General features: G+C 39.0%; 1 protein-coding gene and 1 long non-coding RNA gene across 7 annotated transcripts in view; both read right to left on the bottom strand.

Annotated features, from left to right (window-relative positions):
* Positions 1-26,701, bottom strand: part of LOC136237875 (uncharacterized) — a 43,573-nt gene that overhangs the window by 14,873 nt on the left and 1,999 nt on the right. Inside the window, exons 2-4 of the mRNA XM_066028120.1 lie at positions 24,094-25,500; positions 10,376-10,528; positions 10,096-10,323 (exon numbers count right to left, since the gene is read on the bottom strand). Coding sequence (XP_065884192.1) covers positions 10,096-10,323; positions 10,376-10,528; positions 24,094-25,500 — 1,788 coding nt within the window. The remainder of the gene's footprint in view (positions 1-10,095; positions 10,324-10,375; positions 10,529-24,093; positions 25,501-26,701) is intronic.
* Positions 18,412-20,090, bottom strand: LOC136238625 (uncharacterized). Of its 6 annotated transcripts, XR_010693101.1 has the most exons (8): positions 19,815-20,087; positions 19,694-19,760; positions 19,537-19,648; positions 19,388-19,488; positions 19,099-19,338; positions 18,987-19,043; positions 18,870-18,934; positions 18,412-18,814 (listed from the first exon to the last, which is right to left on the bottom strand). It is a non-coding gene; the product is annotated as an uncharacterized lncRNA (long non-coding RNA). The 6 variants fall into 6 exon arrangements; XR_010693102.1 differs by having other exon boundaries at positions 19,537-19,760; positions 19,810-20,090; XR_010693100.1 differs by having other exon boundaries at positions 19,537-19,760; positions 19,815-20,088.

Raw genomic sequence — 26,701 nt, forward strand, 5'->3', positions numbered from 1 at the left:
AATCTAATTCTTCTATACTATTGCACGGAATTTCTATGATGATTATTCCAGCTATACAACGATTTTCAGCTCATTGCTCTAAGCGGTTTGCCTAATAGGCGTAAAAATTAATTCATAAAAATCGATCGCATAATTGTGACACAGGTTGGGTTTTGTGTCATATCTCCGTGGTCTTTATCTCGATTCCTTTCAAACCACCAAAAGGCACTCCTACGATGGTTACTCCATCTACATAGCAATTTTCAACTCATTCTATGGAGCGGTTTACCCTGTAGGCGTGACAACAAATCGATCATGTTTTACGCGAATAATCGGTCATAACTCCTGAACCATTCATCGGATTTGCACCAAATTTGATGCTAGGATGCGCCTTTGGACTCCCTTTCTGTATGCCAAATTTCAAGGCGATCGGAGCACGTGTTTGCGTTTTATAGCAATTTTTGCAAGTGTACGAAAAGACGAAGAAAAAAAAACCAAGAAAAAAAAATTGAAACTTTGGAAGCTTGTATCTCGGAAATGGCTGAAGCGATTTCCTTCAAATTTGGACTGTAGACTCCCCTGGCTGGCAGGCAACTCTGTAACAAATTTGGTTCCAATCGGATAAGGGATCACCAAGATACAAAGGTGTGAAAATGACGTTTTCTTTCTTCCTGTCAATATACTCACGGTGTGGCGCGCTGGCTTCTTGGGCCGCACGACACACTATTGTGTGTCTTGATCCCTTCCAGCATCTTTAAAATACCACGTGAGGTGCTTGATAAAAATTACTGTGTATTCAAATGTAATGAACTAGCTTTATTAAAATTATTGTAATTACTAACTTTATAATTACTGTATCACATAACACTTACGATATTTTCCATGATTGTAAGGATTGAGCACGTGTGTACTGTTCTAATTAATTGCCACATCTATTGTCAGTGACTGTTGTATTAATGGGTTGTTATTAGTCATATTATACTTGGTAACAGAGACTAGCTCAAGAAATGTCCACTACAGACGTCAGTATTCCCAAGTCCTTTTCATGCCTGAGAGTGGTTTCAGGAGTTTGAAATTTGTTCTGATATGAACGGATGAACGTAGCAAAGAAATCGCCTACCGTACTTGAAGGGAAGGCTTTGGCAGCTAACTGATGCAAAAAAGAATGATTATAGTGTTGCAAAGGACAAAGTAATTAAGAAAATGGTGCCAGTAGAATTTGCCATTGAAAGAGTTTCAAAACCGATTGATTTTTCCTGGGGTATATGACATTGTATTTGTATGAGCTGAAACAGTAGCTACAACAAGAGATGCCAGAATTGACAGCTGATGTGAGGAAGCAATTACTGATTCATCAATTCTTAGTGAGATTACCCACCTCACTGAGTTGTCAGCTTCAAGCAGGCTAGTAACATGGCATACCTTGATAACCTTGTTCAACGTGCCAAGATCTTAATGGTAGTGGAGAGTGGTGAGAGGCAAACTGCAACAATTTCCTTAGGCACTTCTGAAGTATCAGAACTGAAATCCCAAATTCAAGAATTGAAAGGACAAGTGGCAGCATTGAAAGTAGCTCAGAAAAGATATAGGAACCCACCACAGTGCTACTACTGCAAGCAGCCTGGCCATGTGCAGCAATATTGCCCAAACAGAGTCAGACAGCATAAGTGTTATATCTGTGGCAGGCCACCAACTGCTAGCAGTCGGGAAACAAGAAGGTGATGTCCCTGGGGGGCAACCGACGTCCCTAATAAGTAACACATACTGTAGTAGTATTCACCACTAAGATACAAATAGCTGTAATTATGGGAAAGATTGGGCACTCTATCTTGGAGGTAATGCTTGATTCCAGTTCTTCCATATCCTTGTTAACATAATCTAGTGCCACACAAAAGACTAACATTATAGAGAAACCAGTTCCTAGAGGTGTAACACTTTCCACTGCTAAGTACATCACAGCATCTGTGCTGATCCAGAGCATGGAAACACCTGCACAGCACAATTTTTTTTTGTGGTTGGTGATCTTACTGCTCTGGGACTTGATTTCTTACAGTATCTTAATCTTGTTATGAATTTTTGTGAAGAAACAGTTCAAGTGTATAAGGGAACACAACTACTAGTGGAGCATCAGCAGTTGAAACAAATGATGAATGATTCCCAGAACAGCAAACCTCATGTTGGTGTGATAGCAGCTGACTCAAGTGTAATGCCTGATTTTTGTGCCCCTAATACTTATAAACTACCTGAGAGTTGGAGTGGTGATTTTAGACAGCTGGTGGAAGAACTCAAAACCTTATACCAGGAAAGACTGCACTTGACTGTCACTACATTCCAACAAAGGGTCCACTCATTTGTGTACCTTCGCAACACTTTCCAGGCCATTATTATCAGGAAGTTGCTAGACAGATTGAGTTGCTGCTAGCACAAGGGCTCATGCACGGATGGACCCTACCTATTTTTGTACCCAAGAAATCCAGAGAACTAAGAATCTGCATAGACTAAGGGTCCCTTAACAAGCATACAACTACTAATTCCTATCCCTTCGCAGTTACAGGATCATCTCACTAATGCTGCCATGTTCTCCACTTACATGTAAGACCTCCACAGTGGATATTGGAAGCTCCCAGTGGCAGAAGCTGATCAGCCTAAGATCACATACTGCCCTGGACCAGGAATGGGCCTCTACCAGTTTCACCGCATGCCATTCGGGCTCTCAAGAGCACCAGCATCTTTCCAGAGACTGATGGACTCTGTTTGTGTGGCCTGCCATTTGGATCAACATACCTGAATGACATACTGGTCTACTCCCCCAATGCCACAAGGACCATCTAATGCAAGTGTGCTGTTACCTGCAAGAAGCTGGACTAATCCTGCATCCCAAATAGTGTACCTAAAGTGTGTTATTTAGGCCAGCTGATGGTATTCCTAACAAGGCACATGCAGTGCAAGCCTGGCCAACACTAACTCACCCTTTGTCATTTCTTGGGTCTTGCTTCTTTTTATACAAGATACATACACAAATTTGCTGATGTTGCTTCCTCGCTTCATAAAAAAGATGCATCATTTGAGTGGACTTCTGCTTACTTCATTCTGTTAACACAATTGTCTTCTGATTTTTCTCCTATATAGTGCTCCTCCTTTTGCGTTGCAGACAGATACCTCTGCTGTAGGATTGGGAGCTGTGTTGGGCCAATGTGGACATGTGACCACCTATGCCAGCTGGACATTGACCAAACGTGAGTCAAATTATAGTGTTATACAAAGAGAGTGCTTAGCTACTGTATTTGGTATGAAACAATTTTATCGCTATTTATTATCAAATATCATAGACAATTTTTTTGCTTGCTGCAGACCCATCATTTCTTAGTAACTAGTGTGGGGTTGTGTGATGCCAGTTGCAAGTTGGCTGGTATGCTTATGTGCTAAGGGATACTGTAGAACCTCCTCCAAAATTGACCTTTTTACTGTTGCATTGTCTGTGCTATGGCTAAATGTGTTTATAGTGAATGTCATCAACCTTTTACCAAGATTTCACCTTTAATTTTCAAATTGGCCATGCAAATAAAGTGTTGTTTTCTTGACTGGTCCAGTACAATTCAGACATTGGCTAGCTATTGGGGGAAGGTATCTTTTGTAGAGACTAAATGCACTTGGTGGCTTGCCACATTGTTTGTAAAAGAATCACACTTTTTGTAATGGAGATCACTAACTGGTATGCATGTGCACATGCACTATTTTACATGCTCACGTGCTTGAGCACAAGACAACTCGTGTACACAACATGTTGGTTGTACTAATTTCATATTGTTTCCCTCAAATCCAGGTATGGGATCCAGAGTGGAGGAGGGAGTGACAGTGGTGGATTTTCTCCCGGGCTAGATGGAAGGCCCTTGCCACCATCCACAGCACTGGCCGTCAAGTGCTGGACAGCTGAATAACACTGGATGACATACAGAAGATTTGCAACACTGCTAAGAGAAATCAGGGGCCAACTTGTTACCAAGATTTCTTCTCTTAAGATTGGCCACACGATTAAAGTGTTGTTTTCTTGGCAGTTCCAGTGAGATTTAGACATTGGTTTATTGAGGAATGCATATCACTAGCTAGGATTACTGGTGGCTTACCATTAACAGCACAGGTTAAAATGGACCACACTTTTTGTAAAGGAGATCAATCACAAACTGGTACACATGTGGACATGTGCTATTTTGCATGCTCACACACACACACAGTACACAAGCATGAGATGTACACACAGCAACATTATTAGTTGTACAAACTTCAAACTGGCCATACTAATATAACTTCGTATAGGTTGTAACTTCAAATCGGTACTCTTAAATCCAGGTATATGACCCAGAGTGGAGGAGGAGGTGACAATAATGTATTTTCTCTGGGGTTACATACAATGCACTTGCCACCATCCCCAGCACCGGCTGTCAAGTGCTGGACAGCTGAATAACACTGGATGGCATACAGAGAATTTGCAGTGCTGTTAAGAGAAATCAGTGGTCTGGGGGCAGAAAGTAAAAGTGGGGAGACCTACTTAGCTGGCTTATATCTGTGATCAGGTCACTATGAGTAATACTATCACATAAGTGGATAGTGTGTATAGCACATTCATTCTGGGGGGTATGAGAGGCATGCTCCCCCAGGAAAAATTTGAAATTTATTCTTCAGGAGATGGAATCTAGTGGCATTTGAGTCAATTTTAGGCCATCACACTGCTATTGATAGTGAAGTGCTGACAGTTGAATAGACTGATCAAGTTTTGGGGGCCCTATCCACAACTTGGGGGCCAGGACAAAGTGCCCAAGTTGCCTTCCCCCCTCTTGGCAGCACTGAAGACTGATGTCCCTTCAAGCACATAATGGCAGATCTAATGTTGAGAAGCAAAGCCTACATCTCATGATCAGCCAACATAATATCAACTATATAATCATTCTTATATGTCTATTTGTCTGCCAACATGGGACAGTGGTTTATTTTAAAAGTGCACTTAGTGAAATATTGTATTACTGCATGTATCCTTGCTATATCTTCTAAGTCATCATTTCTTCTGTAAGATTAGTAAAAATGATGGCTTAGAAGATATAGCAAGGATTCAGCAAGATATTGATAGGTTGTTCTTATGGTCAGACATATGGCAACTGTCTTTTAACATTTCTAAGTGTAAATCCTTGCATCTTGGCAGGTTAACTTCCAAACATATGTGTATCATATGAATGGACTAGACATTGCACAAACTAGTAACAAGAAGGATCTTGGTGTCACTATGAATGATCTAATGAAATATCATCTTCATACACAATTTGTTACTAGCAAGGCAAATCGTACCCTAGGCCTTGTAAAGAAGTAATTTGTTAACATCTCGAAGGAAAAATTTACATGTTTGTACTAGAGCTGAGCGATACTGCCATTTTAGTATCACGATTGATACTAAAGCCACTATTCACGATACTGAATAGTTCACGATACTTACAGATATGTCAATCATAGATGGTGCTACATAGTGTATTCCTCAGTATTCCTGCAGGAAGTCTTTAAAAGTAGAATCAAACTAGCCACTGTCATCCTTGTTTACAGTAACAGTTATTGTAACACATGCTTTGAAGTTATGTTATGGTGTTCACACCTCTCTGCAGGGGTAACCAAGTTATGACTTACAAGGATTGTTGAGCCTAGTACAGCATAACAAATGAATTTTTAATGACAATAATGTATTGGCATGGTATCACGATAGTTAATAACAAAATATCGTGATATCGATATTTTCAAAATATCGCGATATATCGCTAAAACGGTAGTATCGCTCAGCCCTAGTTTGTACAAAACTGTTGTTCGACCTCAAATTGAGTATGGCAATGTCATTTGGGGGCCTTTTTATTCTTAGATCAGGATAAAATTGAACGTATTCAAAGGAGGGCCACCAAACTGGTTCCATGTATAAGACATCTTACTTACCAGCAGAGATTAGAAGCACTCGATTTACTATCATTAAAGTATAGGCGCTTGTGAGCAGACATGATTACAGTTTATAACATATTTCATCACAATTATGATCTGGATGTAAATGAATTGTTTTCTCTTCTCCAACTTACAATACCACTTCAAGATATTTAAGCAACATATATCTCGTGATGTACGAACTCACTCATTCAGTCAACGGATTGTAAACTCCTGGAATGAGCTCCCTACTGAACTGGTCACTGCACCCACCTTAAGTGTTTTCAAGAGACAATTTGATAGTTTTCATAGTAATATTTTTTATAATACATAGTTGTATCATAGGATCAGGAACTTTACAGGCTTTGGCCTTCTTTTTATTTCCTGTAAATAATTATACAACCAACTACTAAAGATAATACGAAATGGGGTTAAAATTATGTCATAAATACATAAATAATAATTAATAAATAATGTTCTTGAAAACTATGAGGTCTAGAGACATGAACTAACCGGGGATAGATTCGCCTGTGAATGAAGGCACAAACGTATAATCGTTTCGCCCGTTCGTGCTGATGACTTGACCATACGTGTAATTCTATATAACTCCCAGTACCACAGCCTTGCTTAATTACAGATTGCACGAAGGAGAAGATTAGCGAATGTCCGTGGAATGACTGCAGGAGAGCCAGAGGCTACTTCACACGTAAACAGAAGATTACAAGTAAGTTTTTATGTTTGTAACATCTCAAGTCTCCATGCCAGCTGCCAGTGGATTCATTCACGTAAATAAACAATACAAGAAAACATTAAAACATATGCCACGCTCTTTACAATACAGTTACATATAAAATACAAGTAAACAATCTTGTCTTGTGCAGCTGGCATGGCGAACTTCCTTTGTGTTGGTGTCAGGCAATTCAATACGTGCTTAATCTTTTTTGCCTTCACCTGGCGTAGCTACTAGGCTCTGGCTGGCTTGGCTGTCTTCCTTTATCTGGTTCATCTGGCTTGCATACTCCTACAGTATTGTGTAGCTATCTCCTGAAAGTTGTGTATACATAATTATAGTGTGTCACCCATCACTGTGCCATTGCTACACCACTGATGAACCTTACTTAGCTCTAGTTGATACTTTACTGTATATTGGCTAATAATTTTTATCTGGTGATGTTGCCTATAATGTATTGCTGCATACAATACTGCAATAATGTATAGTTCTCTCCTGTATGTTTCGTATACATATACTTTGTACACATCACTGTGCCATTACCACACCAATGATGTACTGGCACTTAGCTGCTGGTGGCCTTTAGTTACGATGCCACTATTGTGTTATATCTGTCACTACTGTGACATATTGAGATGATTTGGGGATCATGCCTTTACCACCTAATAGCCTCACCGGGGGGCTGTCACGTTGGTGTATGTACTTGGTTGTATGTGATGCGGTCCTAGTAATAATAATAATAATAGTATCAATTAGCCATTGTTTACTTGTGTGACATGTGATATGAGCAATTAACCATTTCATCAGAAACTTTATTCACCCCAGGTCTGAATTTGGGAGTGACAATTTCTACACGAGTAAAGGCAATTGCATGATAGTGCATGGGTGGAGCTAAATGGAATTATCCTGAAAACACTCTACATAAGGAAGTTACATTCTCTCTTTCACAGTACGTTTATGTGAGTGCTGGGTTTGTGTCCACATCGTTAAAAGTTATTGGCGCTTGGTAAGCAAAATCTGCTGTACAGGAAATCCAGTACTAGAAAACTCCTGTGCCAGTATTAATCCACAAAAAGCAGTTGATATGCAGTTGATAACACTGAGATATCAGCATAATAAAGTGCGCTTATTTTTGCAGTTGCAACAAGATAACAATAGGTTTACGATTTTGGCGCCCGTTATACAATACATTTCTAATGGGAATGACATAATTCAGAGCTAAAATCGTGACATTGTCCCTACACTTAAATAACTCACGCTAGTAGCTGCACACGTTTTAATCATGGCATGATCTTTGTAGTTTCTTGGCTGCATGCCTCACTACCATGAGTCTTGACCCCTTGAAATAATTAACTCATTATAAATTAACCACACAGCAGGCCATAGCTTGTTTCTTTCCTTGTTTTGTAACAATACATTGCAATACATGCAGTACTTAAAATTATACGTATTTCAATTATCTTGTAATTCATCAATTACATTGTTATGCATTGTTAAGGAAGCGTAACTCAAGCCAGGTCTCAAGCAAACCACTTTAAACCACAAATTACACACAGGAGTATCTTTTAAACTGTTTTATAGTTGTCTATTGTACAAAGCCTTATGGCTGCTCCCTTGTATAGAGGGGATATCCCCCCTTTCAACTCGAGAAGATACACCATTCCTGGTAGCCTACAAGGCTTGTTACATTGTTTTTCAGTTGCTATATGCCTATTACAGCACATAGGCTAGCCCCTACTGAACTATTTTATTAGTCTTGCGTGACCAGACCCCTTTTTCTCTGTCAGGGCAGTAAGTGCTTATAATCAATAAGCACCGTGACAGAGAAAAAGCAGTCTGGCCATGCAAGACTACTGTTTACCTGGTTTCAGTTACTAGTCACACCTAAACATGACAATAACAGTAAGTTAAGCTTTAATACAGTACATTAACAGCCTTCATTCATTGAATAAAGGTTTTTGTTTTGTAGTTCAAAGCCTGTTTGCTCACATGGGTGTTGGGCAGTCACGCAGATATGCAGATGCCCACAGCTGGCTTTTGGCTGGCTGTGGGGATTGAAATAAACACACAACAGTGTCAATGTTCCTTGTAGACTCGAAGACACAGGAAGCCTCAGTAAAGTATACTATTTATTAGCCAGAAAGCTCAATAAGTAATGAGTATATTTCAAGGTACAGCAAACCATTACTTGTAGTATATCTTGTGTAAGGTGCCTATATGGAGTGTGACTTTTGTGTACTTGATTGCTAACATTTTTATAAAACAATGTGACTGGATTTTGGAGAAATACTCTAATAGAACAGTCACCCTAATACAGCAATCAGGAAAATATTCAATTATAGTAACTACTAAACTGTTAAAATCATTCTAACACATGGTTTAAAAATTATCTAGGTGGTATGCATTTGGCAGAAAGCTTACTATGAAATATGTAAGCTTGAGATACCCTAATAGAGCAGTCACCTTAACACAACAGTCATTAGTATTATACTGTGATATAAACTATGAAATCACTCTCATATGTAATCTTAGAGTGTTTAATTTTCCTGGGGAGGGGGGGGGGGGGGGAGAACTAGATTGGTATGCTTCTGATGCTAAAGGTGTTACCTAGCTATATCAGTTATAGGGGCCCAAATTGTAAATTTGTCCTATATAGGTCCTCTAAATTGTCTTGGCGCACTGTTCTAAACAACGTAAATAGTAATCCACAGTTTTTAGGCCTTTGTGAGAGATTTTGGCAAGAGAATTCAAATCATAAAATTTGTAACAAAGGGTTATCACATTAACTGTGACTGTTACATAGCATTGTACTTTCGCTCATAGTACCCTCATGCCTTGTCCACACCACTTCTTGTATAGCTGGTTCCACTTTTGAGTCTTGTGGTGGTAAGCTATGCATGTCACCAACACAGCCTTTTACCCTTGCATTATTACATTGCTAGGGGTTTAAACTTCTGTTAAATATGGAAGATACTTTGTCATTATTGTTCCTGTTTTGCTCTGATATTTCCACTGGTCCTCTCTGTTAAATGGTAAAAAAGAGGCTTATCACAGCTAAAAGTACGGACTATATTTGGGAAGAATGTTACGGGGTTTAAAGTACTTTTTGGTTCATTTTTCTCACTTTCAATCTCATTTTATTTGAGCACAACTTCATTGAGGGTTGCTAGTTCCCTCAATTACTTACTTGAGTTCATTGTTGTAAAAGTTTTACAATCGATGGTCACAAAATTCTGTCATTACAACAATTTGTTTTTCTTTGATACAAGCGCAGCATGCATTACGAGGATGTTTGTGATGTAATACGTGGAATTCCAGTAGAAATGTACGTATTTAGTGATGTCACACTATTGCATTTCCCATCCCTTTTATGTACTCTATTATCTATAATGTAACTAATTAATATTTACAACATTCAAGTGACCTGTAGCAACACTTACCATCATTATCAACAATTTCATAGGTAAGCTGAGAAGTGTAGTCACAACCAGTAATAACACCAGCAGCACCAGCCTCTGTTGTTGCTAGTATTTCTACTAGAAATCTCTCATCTCCCTCCTGCATATCATTATCGTCATTAATTCTAATGCGTAGCGTTTGTATTGTCTCTCCAGCAGAGAATGTCACTTGATGATTCTGAGGAGAGGTGTTGGCATAGTCCTGACCAGCTATTGTGTAGTCATGTATGCCATTTTATTATCTTTACTGGTCACATCTTACCTGTGGCAGAAATATCCGTTGTTCTAACGGTAATGGTGGCATCTTGATCAACAGGTTTACTAAGTACTAGAATTATGTTGGTTGTACCGACACTCTCTGATTCTTGTAAAACACCATTTGTACCCACCTCACTTTGGTCAAATGAAACGACAGCTGTAAATGTTCACAGTAAACAGATGGACATGTAAATTACAGTGGAACCTCAGTTATCTGAACCCCTTGGGACCAGGGGTGGCCCATAAGGTCTGAAAAGTCCATATCTCTGAAACTGTGTATAAATAACCTTAAAGAACATAAAAATTTCAGCATTATCAACTACCCTAATAGAACAGTCACTACTCTAATAGAGCAGTCATTTCCGTAGTTTAGAGATGTACCGATAATCGACTCATTGATCGGATTAGTTGCTGATATGGAATTTATAACATATCAGCAATCGGTACAAACACTCTATGAAATGATATTACTACAGATAGCTTGTATGGCAAAAATACCATCCTCTGCATTGCAGTATTAGTCTTCTCACACTGTCCCTAGTGGGATAGCATTCACAAAGAGAATTAAACGTCTTTTGCTCAGTATACAAATAGAATTCCTATTAATATAGTACTAAGCTATGAGAAGCCATATGAATGTGCATGCAAGAATGGTTGTTATCGTTAACATTCTTACCCAGATCTTCTAAAACCAGTATATATATAGCTGTTACACTAAAACTGCACCACAGAATGAACTAAATCTGCCAGTTAGCCATTTTGATAACTAATCAAAATATGGAGTAATCCAGGCAAGTTTTTGTGAGAGTATTAATTCAAATTTTTGTGGTGCCTAATTGTTTGGGTAGCATAATAGAGGCCACACCACCATAAGTACCATTTTTTCAACACTAAAGATGCAGTATGTACACCTGTAGTTCTATTTGATTTACATTTACAAAATATGCAAATATCAAATTGGTATCGGCTCTCTAAGGTATAGATTAATCAGATATCGGTACAATTGAAAAATCTTTATCGGTACATCTCTAGTTTGGTTAACCGAGAATCCAGATAAGTGGCATCTGGATAACTGAGGTTCCACTGTATACCAGCTTGGCTTTACAAAAGTGGTGTGTCTACGAAAGTAAGACAAATAAAAGAGCTGATATCTGGTGTAGCCAAGGAATGAATGTCAATACAACTAAAATATAACATTGAATTGATTTGTACCCCAACATTGCTACATTCCTAACATTCCAACTGGCTAGCATTTTGACTGCTTTTTCAATACTCAATTTTGAGGAGAAAATGACAGCCAAATCATTAATTAAAAGGGATTAATACAGCAAGATAGCACAAGTCAATCATTCATAAAGACTCCAAGTTAGATTTTGTAAAGTATAGTTAACAGTCATTTTTTGGCTGCACCAGATATCAGCTGTTACTTCTACGTTCGTGAACATGGCCTTTTAGTGCAGCCAATCATATTCTTGTGAGTATCAGATAGTAACTGAACAGTAAGGTAGCTAATTACAATTTAAAAAAAGAAAATATGATTTGTAAACAACTGTACAGTACCTCTTAGTTTCATTAATAGCACTGCAAAACATTTTACCAATTAAACATTTTAAATGTTGGGAAATGTACATAGCAGCTTGCAACACTTACTGCTCCTCTTTTATTACACTTAATGACATTGGTGTAGCAGCCAACTTATTGAAGTTCTTGAACAAAGTATACAAGTTGATGTTGTGTTTCTTCTAAAAACCAGGTGCCATGCAGCTAGTTAACTCCTCTGCAATTAACCAATCATATATTACTATGTTATTATTTTAGCTAATGGGTTTTTGGTTTTCAATAGTACATCAATTAATGAAGTTATTGTAATTTCAGATTTTGTAGTTCATGAAATATTTGTAATTTTTCAATTACATTGCTGTGCACTGCAAGGAAGTACTTATTAAACAAACCGACATCTTACGCACAGAAGTATCTTCTAAACTGTTTATAGCTACTATCGTGCTTTTTCCCACAAATTCTCTAGATAAAGCTCTTTATTTCGTTCACATATGAAAGGGACATGCTGCCTTTCAACTCAAAGGGATAGGCTATTCCTGGTAGTCTACAAAGCCTGCACCATTGTATTTCAGTTGTTAATACCTGCAAAACTAGGAAGGTAATTCACAAAGTCTGAGAAGAATTGCCACACTGTACTTCAGACCGCCAAAAAGAAACTGCCTCAGAGCAAAGTTTACCTGTATAGAAGTTTAATACAGTGAACCCTTGGTTATCCGAACCCCTTTGTTTTTAGGCAATGATAAAAGTGTTCAGATAACTGTAGCCCATACATTTATATACAAAGCTCTGTTGAAATACTCTAATATAGAACATATACTTATACTCAAAATAGTCTAATAGAACTGTCCTTTCCAATTTTGGATAAACAAGGGTACAGATAACCGAGGGCCTACTGTACAGACTTCATTTCAGTTTTACGTATAAGCTGCTTTTACCAATTAATGATTTTGCTCATGTGGGTGTGTATGGACTAATATACAGGGCCAAGAAGAGGGGGAGCAACTGGGGCATTCTGCCCAGGGTTCAGTCTGAAAGGGGCCCCTTGAATACCTGTTAAAAAGATTGATATACTCTAATACAGCAGTCACGTATATACTCTAATAGAGCAGTCAGGTGTACTATAATAGAACATGCCTGTAAATATCATACGTTAAGGAACTTCAGAGTTTGTTAGACATTCTAACATCATATGCAAAACTGAGCATGACCTTATACTGCTATCGCTTTGGTGTGCAGTGTTCAAAGATATATAACTCCAGTATTTTATCACTTGGGCATGCAAAATGAATCCATGCTATATGTATCTCTCTATATATGTGACCGGATCTGCGAAAACAGGACATAATCGCATATTTTTCGAATTCCGGTTTACTAAATATTTATAATCTACTTAGCCAAGTGTACCCACTGGTAAAGTTTCAGCTTCATATGCCAATAACTGTGGGAGTTACAGCTCTACAAAGTAGCAAAAACAGAAAAATCGATAATAATGTACAGCAAGCATAGGGAAGATAAATTACATGTGCTTACAAAAACGGTTGTAACTTACCAACGGATTGAGGTACGGAGCCAAACATTTCACCATCGTGTTCACCATGAACGGGGGAACCAAGTACTGGGTAAGTTTTTCCTTTACTCACCCTTCTTCACTGCATAAAATGGCAAAGTTCGTGAGGAAAAATTGATTGTACGCAATTGCTTCGACATGACGTAAACAAATGCTCGTAGCTCCAAGAAACTCCTCTTGATTATTCGAGTGATCTTTGGTCCTGGTATTCGCTTCCTGGCTCTGGGCACGACACTAAGTAGGTTGAGTTTACCATTTGTTACCGTGTTATTCTCTCGTTCTGCTTCTTTGATGCGCACTTATTGGAATGCCCGGACGACGTAAGAAGAGTCGTCGAAAACAACTAGTTGAACTGTCTAATAATGACGTCGATGTTGACGATGATGACCCTGATCATGTGTGGTGCTCTTGTGGGCGGCCTTTTGGTACTGATGGGTTTATGATTAAGTGTGATGGCCACAGTGAGAACTGCTGCCAGTGGTATCATGGCCATTGTGTCGGAATCACTACTGCTGGAAGTAGAATACTTGATGTTGATAATGGACCATTTATTTGCCCTACTTGTGCAACCAGTTCAGATGTGCGAAACCTTCCTTCCTTTAACTTGTCAACTCTTACTACTTTTGAGTGGCGTGGCTCACCTAGCCCTGCTGTGCTTGAATTACTCGACCGACTATACTTTCAAGTTGTCCATTGGAAACTGAACTTGTTTACCGTGCCATCAGGTAACTTGGGTAAATCCTTTGTATCTGAACTTGCATCATTGCTGCACTCCTTTAGTGAACAGTCAGCTCTAGAGCCATTTGCCTTGAAGGCTGCCATGTTGATGCCCAACTTGCTTTTACAGAAACCCCACAATGAGTCCAAACTCAGTTTTCGAGTAGTTCGCTCTTGCCTTCAGAGACGACTTGATCTTTGGCTTAAGGGTGATTTTTTAACTTTATCTAATGAAGGGATTGTCATACAGAAACATCTATCTGCTTCACCTCGCTATCGTCCTTCCTGTGATGATCAAACTCATTCTTCCAGGTTTGCCCACCTTATGACTCAGGGCCGTGTCAATGCTGCTCTTCGCTGTCTGTCTTCTTCTTGCGATTGTGGCCCTCTTAACTTGGATCATGTAGTGGGTTCCTTGTCTGATGGTTCTCCCAAAACTGTGTTTGATGTATAGCGTGAAAAACATTCTTATGGTCATGCTGCAGACCCTGATGCTATACTCAATCCCGTTGACTCCTCTCAATCATTTCATCCAGTTCTATTTGATGGCTTAGATGCTGCTTTAATTAAATCAGTGGTCATGCAGATAAGTGGCTCTGCAGGCCCTTCTGGTCTTGATGCTCATGCTTGGAGACATCTTTCAGGGCCGTAGCCAGACTTTTATCTGGGTAGGTTCTTTTAGAAGAAAAGTGGACCTTTTTATATGACATGATTCAGATTATATTATGGTGTGCGAAACTAGGGGGGTCTCGGGGCATGCCCCCCCCAGGAAACTTTTTGAAAATAGATGCTAAAAGGTTGAATTTAGTGGCATTTCAGTCAATAAAAATAACAATTTTTTTAGGTAAGCTGAAGACCAGCTGTATGGATGATATCTGGAAAAATATCTCTACTGGTACTGTAATTATACCATCTGCACATGCATGTGTCTAAATATAATATATTGGAATGTCACAGTGAATAAGAAAGGGAAAGATTGAGCACTCTCCCATGATCAACAGGGGCAGTGGAGCAGAACAAAGGGTGTTTTAAACAATGAAATTTACACATTGCATGGAGTTGAAGCATGGATGCTATTCGTGGGCTCTGCATTGAGGAGCTTGTCCACCATAATCTTATATTTTAATGAAATTTCGGTTTAGACAATCTACATGTAAATTAAGTAGCTTTTAAAAGAAAATGTAATTGTGACTGTTCTATTAGAGTGGTTGACTGTTCTATTAGAGTATCTCGATCTTGCATTGCATTTAATACAAGCACTGAATTAGTCGGAACATTTAATTTAGCTTCTTATTAGTGGTATCTAGTAAGCTTTAGCTAATGGACTTTTGTTCCTAAAGGTTTGGACTTGTATACTAAAATTGTGGACCTTTTTGGTTAAATTGTGGACCTTTTAACTGAAATTGTGGACCTTTTTCCAAGAGGGCGGTTCTTCAGAACCCCCCGAACCCCCCCTGGCTACGGGCCTGTCTTTGTACAGCGTTTGGTGATGCTTCTAATGACTTGTGTGCAGCTATTCCTGCTTTTGCCCATCGTATTTCCACCTCTTATGTTAGTACAAAATATTTATCTGCTTACTGTGCTTGTCACCTAATTCCTCTTGACAAGCGTCCTGGTGTTCGCCCTATTGGTGTGGGTGAAGTTTTGCGAAGAATTATTGGAAAGGCTGTGATGAGAATTATAGGGCATGATTTACAGCAGGCTGCAGGATCCTCTCAATTATGTGCTGGTAAAATGGGTGGTTGTGAAGCTGCTGTCCATGCAATGAAACAAATATTTGACTTGCCTGAGGTTGATGGTGTTCCCTTGTTGATGCTAAGAATGCCTTCAACGAGTTAAATAGTCAAGTAACACTCCGAAACGTTGAGGTCCCCTGCCCTTCTCTTGCTCCCATTTTAACACTTATCATACTGATGCTTTTTTGTTTACTGGAGGTCGTACCGTCTTTTCTAGTGAAGGGACTACCCAGGGTGATCCTCTCGCTATGGCTATGTACACTATCGGCACCCTACCCTTGATTTCTCGTCTTACTGGTCTAGTAAAGTAGTGCTGGTATGCTGATGACTCTGCTGCTGGTGGCAAGCTTTCCAAGCTTAAGCAATGGTGGGACTTGTTATCTTCTATAGGGCCCCGTTATGGCTATTTTCCAAATGCTACTAAAACTATCTTGATAGTCAAGGAAACTGTTTTAACTGATGCTAGAACAATCTTTGGAGACTGTGACATTCAGATCACTACTGAAGGACACCATTATTTGGGAGGTGTAATTGGCACTCCTGCCTTTGAACAGCTATTTTTGAGACGTAAAGTGGATGGCTGGATTGATGATCTTAAGACCCTGAGCCTCTTTGCCCAAACACAACCTCATGCTTCCTATGCTGCTTTTTGTCATGGTCTCTCTTTCTGATGGAACTATTTTTTTCTTGTTTCCTCTTGTTCTACAGACCTTTCCTTCTTCTTGAACATTTTGTTAAATCTGTTTTCCTTCCTAGTCTATTGGGTCGAACTGTCCCTGGTGATGTTGAGAGAAAGCTGTTTGCCTTGCCCGTGCGGCTAGGAGGCCTTGGTTTGTTTGATCCTTCGATTGTTGTGTCACAGCAGCGTTCCTGCTCTGTAGAAGTAAATGCTGGTCTCGTTGGCTTGATTATCTCTCAGGTACATCAACTAGGTGACTGTCTTGATGCACAGGTTCAGTTGTGATCTAAGTTTCACTCTAGGAGCCATCAAGAGCAACTTCAATCTGCCAATCATTTGTCCAATGAACTTCCTCCTAGCATGCGTTCCTCAGTCACGTTGGCTCAGGAGAAGGGTGCATCGAATTGGCTCTCTTGTCTTCCATTGAAGTCGCATAATTTTGTGCTTCATAAAACTGCTTTTTGTGATGCAATTGCGCTTAACTATTATTGGCTACCATCTGCCTGCCCTACTTCCTGTGCCTGTGGTCACTCTTTTACCATAGAACATGCTCTGTCTTGTCCAAAGGGCGGGTTTCCTTCTCTGAGACATAATGAAGTGCGTGATCTAACTGCCAATTTACTTTCCGAGGTCTGTAACAATGTTGTCATTGAACCCCACCTTCAGCCTCTTTCTGGTGAGACCCTTCAATACAAAACAGCTAATTGTGATGATAACGCAAGGCTTGACATTGCAGCTAATGGTTTTTGGGGAGGACAATTTGAGAGGTCATACTTTGATGTCAGAATTTTTAACCCTAGTGCACCCTCAAATCAACCCCTACACTCTGCATATCGACGTCATGACAAGGAAAAGAGACTTGAATACCAACAACGGGTTCATGAAGTAGAGAATTCCTCATTTACTCCCTTAATTTTTACTACTACTGGTGGAATGGGTGATGCTGCTACTCAGTTTTATAAGAGATTGGCTAACCTTTTGAGTGCAAAGCACAGTCTTTCTTATGGAATAGTGATGGGATGGCTGAGATGTAAATTAAGCTTCTCTTTGTTGAGGTCTGAAATTATGTGCATTTGTGGTGCCAGGTCCAGTTTGCGCTGTCCCTTTGCTGAGGCACCGATTGCTGTACAGGTCGCTGAGGCCCATATTTAAGATAACTTTTTTTTGTTTATTATGTACTGTTTTATCTTATGTCATTAATTGAGAAAAAAAAAACTTACGAATCCTTGGGTCTACTGCAACGAAACAAAGATTTTCCAACTCCTCTTGAGCAGGCGAACAAGATGATATCTAGGTTTGTATTGTTAGTCCCTTCCTTCACTATGAAAGAGAGGTCAAAAAAATTTTACGAAAATTTTTCAATAATACGCAAGTGTTTCACCCAATGTATTCAATGCTTTATACTGTAAATTTAGGCTTGTGCGATTATGTCCCTTTTTCGCAGATCCGGTCACATATTATGTTTTATGCTGTCTGTTTCCACTAGGTAGCTTTATCTGTACTATAGTACGTTCGCGTTGAGCTGAACCCTCAAAAACGATTAATAACTTATGATTGCTACATCGCATGGGCCTCCTGTATTGCTCGATACGTAGCGCTTCTCGATCCGCTAAAAATATATTAAAAGCGCTTCATTCGAATGTAAGACACTCCAGTTATGACACTGTAAAGTTTCGCCATACATTTTCAATGGGGAAGCCTCTAAAGCGCAGCCCTTTGATGGTCATGTTGACACATGTTTGTGGCCAAGCCAGACGTCACACACCCGCCCTCAACACGCATGATTTCACCATCCGTTATGTAAGAGGCTGTAATACACTTTTACAAGAAAAATAAAACAGATTTTGTGTGTGTAAAACAGAGTTGCATAAGTAGAAGAGCTGGGGCCACTGTTGCACTATTTAGAAGATAAGTGGCCTGCTTATATTCAGGTAAAAAACTTCTTCAGCCTCAAAAGAGAAAAAAACCAAATTATAACAGCTCAAAATCTGTTATTTAGCATTGGTGTTCCTGCAAATGAGCCAAACAACATGTATTTTATTTCACATTCAGCACAGCTGACTATCATCTTCTGTTCCCATTTAGTCAATTTGTCATTTTAATCCTTTTCTCATCACTTCACCACACATGTACACAGTTTTTAAAGCCAGCATTTTGTTTTTGAAGTTACATTCCCAAAAAACTCTAAAATTTCAACAAATGAAATAACACTGTTTGTATGAATTTGGGCTGATAGTACCTGTAGTGACTTCCAAACACTCCTGCACTGATTTAATATACAAGGGATTGTATGTTCAACTTCTGCTATATAGCACAATAAAGCAATGGTATTTTTTATTAAAGTGCACACACTTACACTTCATCTGTATTTTCATGTACTTCACAGAGTTTAATCCCAGCTACCCGATGACTCCTGGGGAACAAAATCAAGTTGTAACACCAATGCTGCAAATATCAAACAATCTTACATCAGATGAAGTAAGCCCAGAAGAAGACTTGGACCCGTTGCTGCTAGTGGAAGATTCATTAATACCACCATCACCATCTTCACTATCACTGCTGATTTGGATGAGGAATTGCTCTAGAAGTTCTTCATTACCCAAGTCTCATCCAAATACACAACCGGTCTTCCTTCAGTTCTGTTGCACCTCGTTCGTCTTTAATATTTATGATGCTGATGGACTGTGCAGGGCTACTCATAGCATACCCTGCATATACGTGTAGTGACATTAAAGCACAAACAATTTCAATGCTAACCTCTTGTCATTAATCGTCTTGTACTTAAATCCCATATCACTCAACACTCTTTAAAGCAATGTTCTACCCCCAGAGAAAACACCATCATTCTTAAGTTTGGTCTAAGACGGAGTACGTGACAAAGTTGCAGGTTTCAAAATTTAACTTACCAAAATCTTTGAGAGCGATAGATTTCCTTCCTTCCGTACAATGAATGGATCTTGTCTGACAGTATCTGGGTCAAAACTGTCTGCATCAACATGGACTCGTGAACATTTGTACCTGACGATTACAATTGAGCGGGCTTGTGCAAAGTGCATTTTGCACCTTTTTCTTGGCGTAAATAAACCACCTTTCTTGCGGTGCTCCATTCTAATAGATGTCCTTGAAATCCCTGCATGGCGTAATGTATGCCAAAACCCAGCAAAGAAGGCATTACATACAATACCGGTGGCCTTCTAGATTCTCTCCGTGATGTTGATAGAAATTTTACATTTCTTCGCTTCTTGCTTAAAGTACTCACATAGTTTCATAAGTAGATACTTCGTTTGGCTGTTTAACTTCTTTCCAAGGGGGGTTCTCTCCGCACTCGCTGACGGTGCACTGGACGCCATATTCACAACAATTAAGTGCGCGCCCGTAACATGGGCTTACGAATAAATGCGTCATAAACATTATGTTTAAAGCCTTTGATCTTGTATGGCTTCTTAATCAACAACCCAGGATTCAGCTCAACGCGAACGTACTATAGCTTCAGGCACTTAGTGTATGTTAAAGCATTGCTGCGAGTGCTATATGAAAAATAAAGCATATTATGCTTTATTTTTCATATAGCACGAGCAATTGAAGGCTATGCTTTAAATGATTTATGGAACTTTCTAGTCGTGCAGCTTCACCATACACTAGGACTCATAATTAACATGCGTTGCACACAAATTATTGGCAGCTTGAATGCACACAAACTATTTTAACAAAATAACTCACGCACAATTCACCATAGTTTGGCATGGTAGACGTTCATCCCATATTTTGGCAGGTTTTTGTCACAACCCACAATCGTTTCTATTGTGACACATGGTTAGTATTTCCATGATATCTCCAGGACTTATCCATTTCCATTAACAAATGTAACAGCAACATTACCTTCTCCCACCCATCATCGAAGCATTTAGGTATGTATGTCTATTAAAGCAATTCAAAGATAGCAGTCGTGTTGGCTGGGGTGATTGACCATTCAGCGCGACACCTTTAACTCTTTTCCCTGAGCCCCTTAATTTCTCTGGGTAGCCCTGCTAATATAAATACACACACACACACACACACACACACACACACACACACACACACACACACACACACACACACACACACACACACACACACACAAACGCACACACACAAACACTTTTACAAAAACAATTTCAGCAATCCAGGTGTGTGCTCATAGCTGGCCTTTAGCTGGCTGTGTGCAGACCAGTGACTATACTCAAGTAATGACTCTGTATGATGATTAGTCTGTGTTAAATGTTTCAAAGCAAGATGCATTCTATGCACATCAAATAAATAACGTTGCTTGAAATTCATTACAACAAGTACACAGGAATTTCCAACTAGAGTAGGGACCATAGCAGATGATAGCACATCAATAAAAAGTATTGAAACAAGCTGGAGTAGTGCACAATATTAAATTACAGTAAAACAATAAGAAGTGTTATATCCCTACTGTACATTTCTATTATGGTATCTTGACCACAGTAGGGATATAACACTTCTTATTGTTTTACTGTGATTTAATATTGTGCATTACTCCAGCTTGTTTCAGTACTTTTTATCAATGTGCTATGGTCCCTACTCTAGTTGGAAATTCCAAATTTTTCTGTGTACTTGTTTTTTTTTGTAAATGTTATTATCATGACTGGTGATCCCACGCATACCGCATCTGAAATGGCACCGCACGCCCCAGCTATCGTCTGAAAAGTGAAGTATCCAATATGCTTCATTGTCAGCTATTTTCAACCCGCATTTCGGATCTATAACTGTTCGAAAATCACCTCTGCATGCATACCAAAAGAAGTGGTACTGCATGCCCCAGTTAAATCAATTATCGTCTGAAAGTGAAATATCCATTGCGCTTTGTTGTTGGCTGTGTCAGGGGCATAGAAAGCATGGATGCCGGCCAAGCACCCATAAATATTTCCAGTGGTGTAAGTAACTAACGGGTGTCAACACACTGTACTATATATTACTGAAAAGATTGAGATATTCTAATAGAGCAGTCACACTTGCGACCTTTGTTTTTTTTTGGTCTTCAGCTTTACCACTGGGCACCCATTAGTTAAATTCTTCCTATGTCCCTATGTGTTCAACCCATTACACAGCAGTATGAATCAAGAACTGTTTGCAAAGCACCTCTGCAATCAAAACAGCCACTATGAAAAATATGGATAATTTCTGTTACAAAGGGAAGCCATCACATGCTATCACCAAATTGACACTTTTTGCTGTTAGAAAAGATGAATGGGACACAAAGGAGGACACTGGTAAGTCCATGAAGAATGCATTGTACGTACTGCGGTATGCCAAAAGGCACCTATTGGGCCAAAGCGACGTCGAATAGTGAAAAAATCAAGCCCGTAGCCTTAGCCGTTATCGAGTTACGCTTGTCTGAAGGAATCAGTCAGTCAGTCAGTAGAAAATTCCATTAAATAAATTATTTTTATAATTTCATAGCAACTTGTTGAAAGCATTTCAGGTTGATCTGAAAGCTTGTTTGGGTTTAATTTTACCTAACCAATACTGCCTCATCATCGTCAGGGAAAATTGAGGCCGGTTATTGGGTGATGTTATTTTTTGGGCCACGCCTACTTTATTATTATTATTACGAAAAAAAGTATTATTCTTATTACTTGGTTATGTAATTATTAGCACTTTACAGTGACCAGCACTGAAGGTCTGACAGCAACATGTGCTGCAGCCTTAGGATTACCTAACCTAATTTCAAGGACTTAGACCTAGTGACTTGACTTACTGACTGATAAGGTGTAACAGAAAAGGGGCCAAAGTAAGGAAAAAAATCCCTCCAACCCCAGGATTCGAACTGCAGGTCACCCAATGTTTAGTCGGGGCCACACTCAGTCTTCTTCCAGGAGGGATACTCCTTTGTGGTCCCTACTATACAGTACTATGGTACTGTATGATATTACTATATTAATTACCTATTTAGGATAGTATTAGCTGTATAGGCTCCTGGTTTTTAGAAGTAGCATAAAAAGCCCAAACCTTAGATAATAAAAGTGTAACCAAAAGCAAGTTGATGCTCTGCCCAAAATATCACCCCAAAACCAGCCTCACAATACCTTTGTGGTGCCTTGGCAGTAATGGTAAGGTATAAGTAAATTAATGCTGGCAGTACTGAAATTTGAATAAACAGTGTTAGTAACAGGAAATTATTGTGGTGTATTGGTACATAGTTAACTTGTTACAGTGACTATCATTTCTTGGGTCTAATATGAAGCAGCATGCATCCCAAAAACCAAAGAATGTTGTTTTATTAATATTGAAGTTTTACAGTGACCAGCACTGAAGGTCTGACAGCAACATGTGCTGCAGCTTTGGTTTACCTAATCTAATAAACAGAATTGGAGACTACTAATAAGGTGAAACAAAAAATAGGCCAAAGAAAAGAAAAAAATTCAGTACAAGTAGGCAGGTGCTTGTAATGTGGCAACCTCAGTGTTTGTTTAGTTGCTAAACCACCAACAAATTGAGTAATTAAATACCAAAGGCTAGGTTAAAATCTGGTATTTTGATATACCAGTTATCAAAGCCAACTGATAACTGCGGTTATGTTAATTTATCACTATAAACAGTATTCTGATATATCACTGAGCACTAATGACAACCCAAAAGCATGTCTATAGAGCAGCCAAAAAGCACCTCCAACAAGTTGCTACTGTCTGAATTTTAATAAATGTTTTAATAGCAGAATTTTCTATAGTGGCATACCACAGCGCATCCAATGCATGCTTCATGGACTTACCTGTACTCCTTTGTGTCCCATATATCTTTGCTGATAGTGACAGGTATCAATTCCCGGCAGTACAGCGTGATGGCTTCCCTAGTTTTCTGTTATGAGTGGACTGATTGCAGAGGTCCTTCACATACTGTCCATTGTTTGCACCGCTGTGTAATGTGCTGAACACAGCTTAAAATGAAGCATAATGGCACTTCACTTTTGATAATAATTGATAGTTGGGGCATGCGTTCAGATGTGAAATTAATTTATTGGGACGCTTGGCATCAGCCTTCCTTTTGGTGCAGTATGTGCGAGTTATACAAAAAGTAAACATACAAGTATAGAAGGAAAGTTAGGAATTTTCAGGGATCATTGCCATAAAAGTAGTGAAACAAGGGAGGTCTCCTACACCTGCAGATATACTAGTGGACATTAATTTTAATCCCAGTCTATAGGGATAAATGTCCACTAGTATATCCCCAGGTGTCCTTGTTTCACTACTTTTATGGCTATGATCTCTAACTAGACTAATTTTCCTTCTACTTGTACATATGATAATAGTTGGTCACTGTGATGATAAGAATGTGTACCACCTGCGCTGTAATTTACAGAAGGTTAATATCCACTAGGTGATTTTAGGTGTTAACTTTTCTTTTTTCATGGTATGTACAAACATTGCCACAGTGACCAGACTGGACACATGTCAACTTACTAAGAGCAACTGGAGCAAGGCCTTGTCCAGCAGTATATCCCCATGACAACTGTAGACTAAAGCCATATGCTGCCACCCCAAAGCCTGCATTAGGATTTTGATGACTCATCACTTGAACTCCTGCATCAAGTAATAGTTGTGCTCCATAGCCCCAGATGGTGTTGTCAGTATTTCTGATTGACGTGAAATCTGCAGCACTTGGTACTGCATTGTTAATTGTCAACTGATTAATATCAGAATATGCAGCTGGTATTGCTATATTGGTGTAGTTGATATAGGCTGTTCGGCCTCCACGAAGAGTTCCTTCAAGAGTTTCATTAAACGGAGCAGTAGCTACAGCAAAGCTGTTACGATACTGTTCACAAGGTGGTACATACAACATAAAAGGGTCTGAAGTTTCAACACCATCCACTTCCCAACTTCTACTAAACTGAAACACACCAATTGGACGACTAGACTGTATCAAACTGTAATCATTAATAAGAATCTCCCTGAATTCACCAGAGTTCAGTATAAAGCTAGGAACAGTAGTGACTGCACCAGTGTTAATGTCAGTTCTTGTGATATTCACTGTAGTTGAACCGTGGGCAGCAATCACCTTTATTATGTCACCACCTATTCTTGTTCTCAATGGAACTGTGACTACTTCATTTCCCCATGTGTCTATCGGGGGAATCTGCTCAATAAGATGGTCACAGGGGTTGCCAGTTAGTGGAATGTTGCCACATTCATGTCCACTGAATACAGATATTGGTTTGTTTGCTATAATACGAGTGCCTGTTAGATCTCCATCGCGAAGCTGGAGATACAAGGCCTCATATCGCCCAATTGTGAGAGTGTTTAAGGAATCTGGAAATCCAAAGAAGAACCCTGCTACTATTGCAGGTGGATAATCATAATTAATAGCTATAATCGTCGATGTAGGAATGACAGTTACCCTAGTATCATCTTCAGTGCCAATAACTAATGCCACACTATCGGTACCAGCAGTAGATTCAGTTCCATGTACGGATGCAACAACATACTCGTAAGGCCTTCCTGGTGGCAGTTCAAAAACTGGCAAAGCTTGGTAAGCATCATTAGAGCCTAGCTCTTCATGTTGACCAAACACTACTATTGTTCTGTTACCCTCTGCTTGAATACAAATTCCTTTAAACCGTACATCTGTATCCTCCGGTACAGATTCAAACACGATGAATCCAAGAGGTATGTTGACATATGTGATCTGCTCACGAATAGCAAATCCATTAAATAATACTCCTGCTACGGTGTTGACAGTGAAGTTGACACGTGTGGACTCTTCTGTAGTGACCGAAAGAACTGGAGGGATTGCTTCTTGTTCATCACAGCTTCCAAATTGATTTTGATAAAATCCTAAACAAAACTGATTTCCAGCATTGGTTTGATCTATAAAAAACAATAATTCCTTGCATGCAACTAAATGTAAAACAAACAACCACACTTACTGTAGTACTACAATTGGTAGACATACATTTCATAAAATGTTGCCTACTCAATGATGCCAGTTGTGGGCCATGTTTTAATTTTGCATTAAGTTTACTAATCAAACATAAATCTTAAGAGGAATAAACTCCTGACAGTATGTTATTTTAACAGAATATACAGTATATGCTAACACAGTGGAGTATCTCTTAACAAACTCCCCAATAGAACACAATAGAAAAATCTACAAAGATTTTGGTCTCTAAAGTATCTGTTACAGAGAGCTTCAGAGTAGTGATTCTCAAATTGAAATCTTGCTGCAGTATGTGGAATTATGTGTATAAAATAGCATTTTTATCAAGGATATTCAGTAATTAACTGTTCACATGTAGTTGCAGAGTGCATTAGTGTGAGGCAAGTAATCAACATTTATAAGTACATGATGTAAGATGCTGTGCAATGTAGTGGATGATGAAATGTTGCTGTGCAACCCAATACATAACTTTTGAATATCTGGATACAGCCAGCGGTGTTAATGAACTATTTGAGGGAGGCCACATGCAAAGCTATACTTCAACACCTTGAAGTTTGAACACTAGCCTATATACTTGTGCTAGAAAAAGTAAAATGTATTGTCTCTCAGTGTTTGTTAACTTTAACTTGTGATATGCATAAAATTTATTTCAATAGTTTATAATTAGTATCTATGTGCATTATGCTATGACACTGTGTTGGCACTTGTTCCATGTAGCTAAAGTAGGACCTCGATTATCCGAATCTCGATTATCCAAACAGTATAAGTGACTGCTCTATTAGAGTATTTCATCATTAGGTAAACGTTCTATTGGAGTAAGTGTATGTCTATTAGAGTAGTTGAACAGAACTCTGTATATAAATGAATGGGCTTCATTTATCCAAACAAATTCACTTATCTGAACATTTCTATGATTTAACTAGCACACAGGTGTTCAGATAGTGGAGGTCCTACTGTATTATCCTGGTGCATGCACTGATGGGTCAAACTAAAACAGATTCTGATCAGCTAGGTTGAGTACAACTACTTATATATATATACCCATATAAAGCCTGGACGTTTATTTCCTATAAGTGATTATCGACCTGGCATGTAAACAAACCTGGCATCTATTTCAGGCCCAGGTGTTTA

The sequence above is a fragment of the Dysidea avara genome, chromosome 11, assembly GCF_963678975.1.
Source record: "Dysidea avara chromosome 11, odDysAvar1.4, whole genome shotgun sequence".
In the NCBI taxonomy this organism is placed as follows: Eukaryota; Metazoa; Porifera; class Demospongiae; order Dictyoceratida; family Dysideidae; genus Dysidea; species Dysidea avara.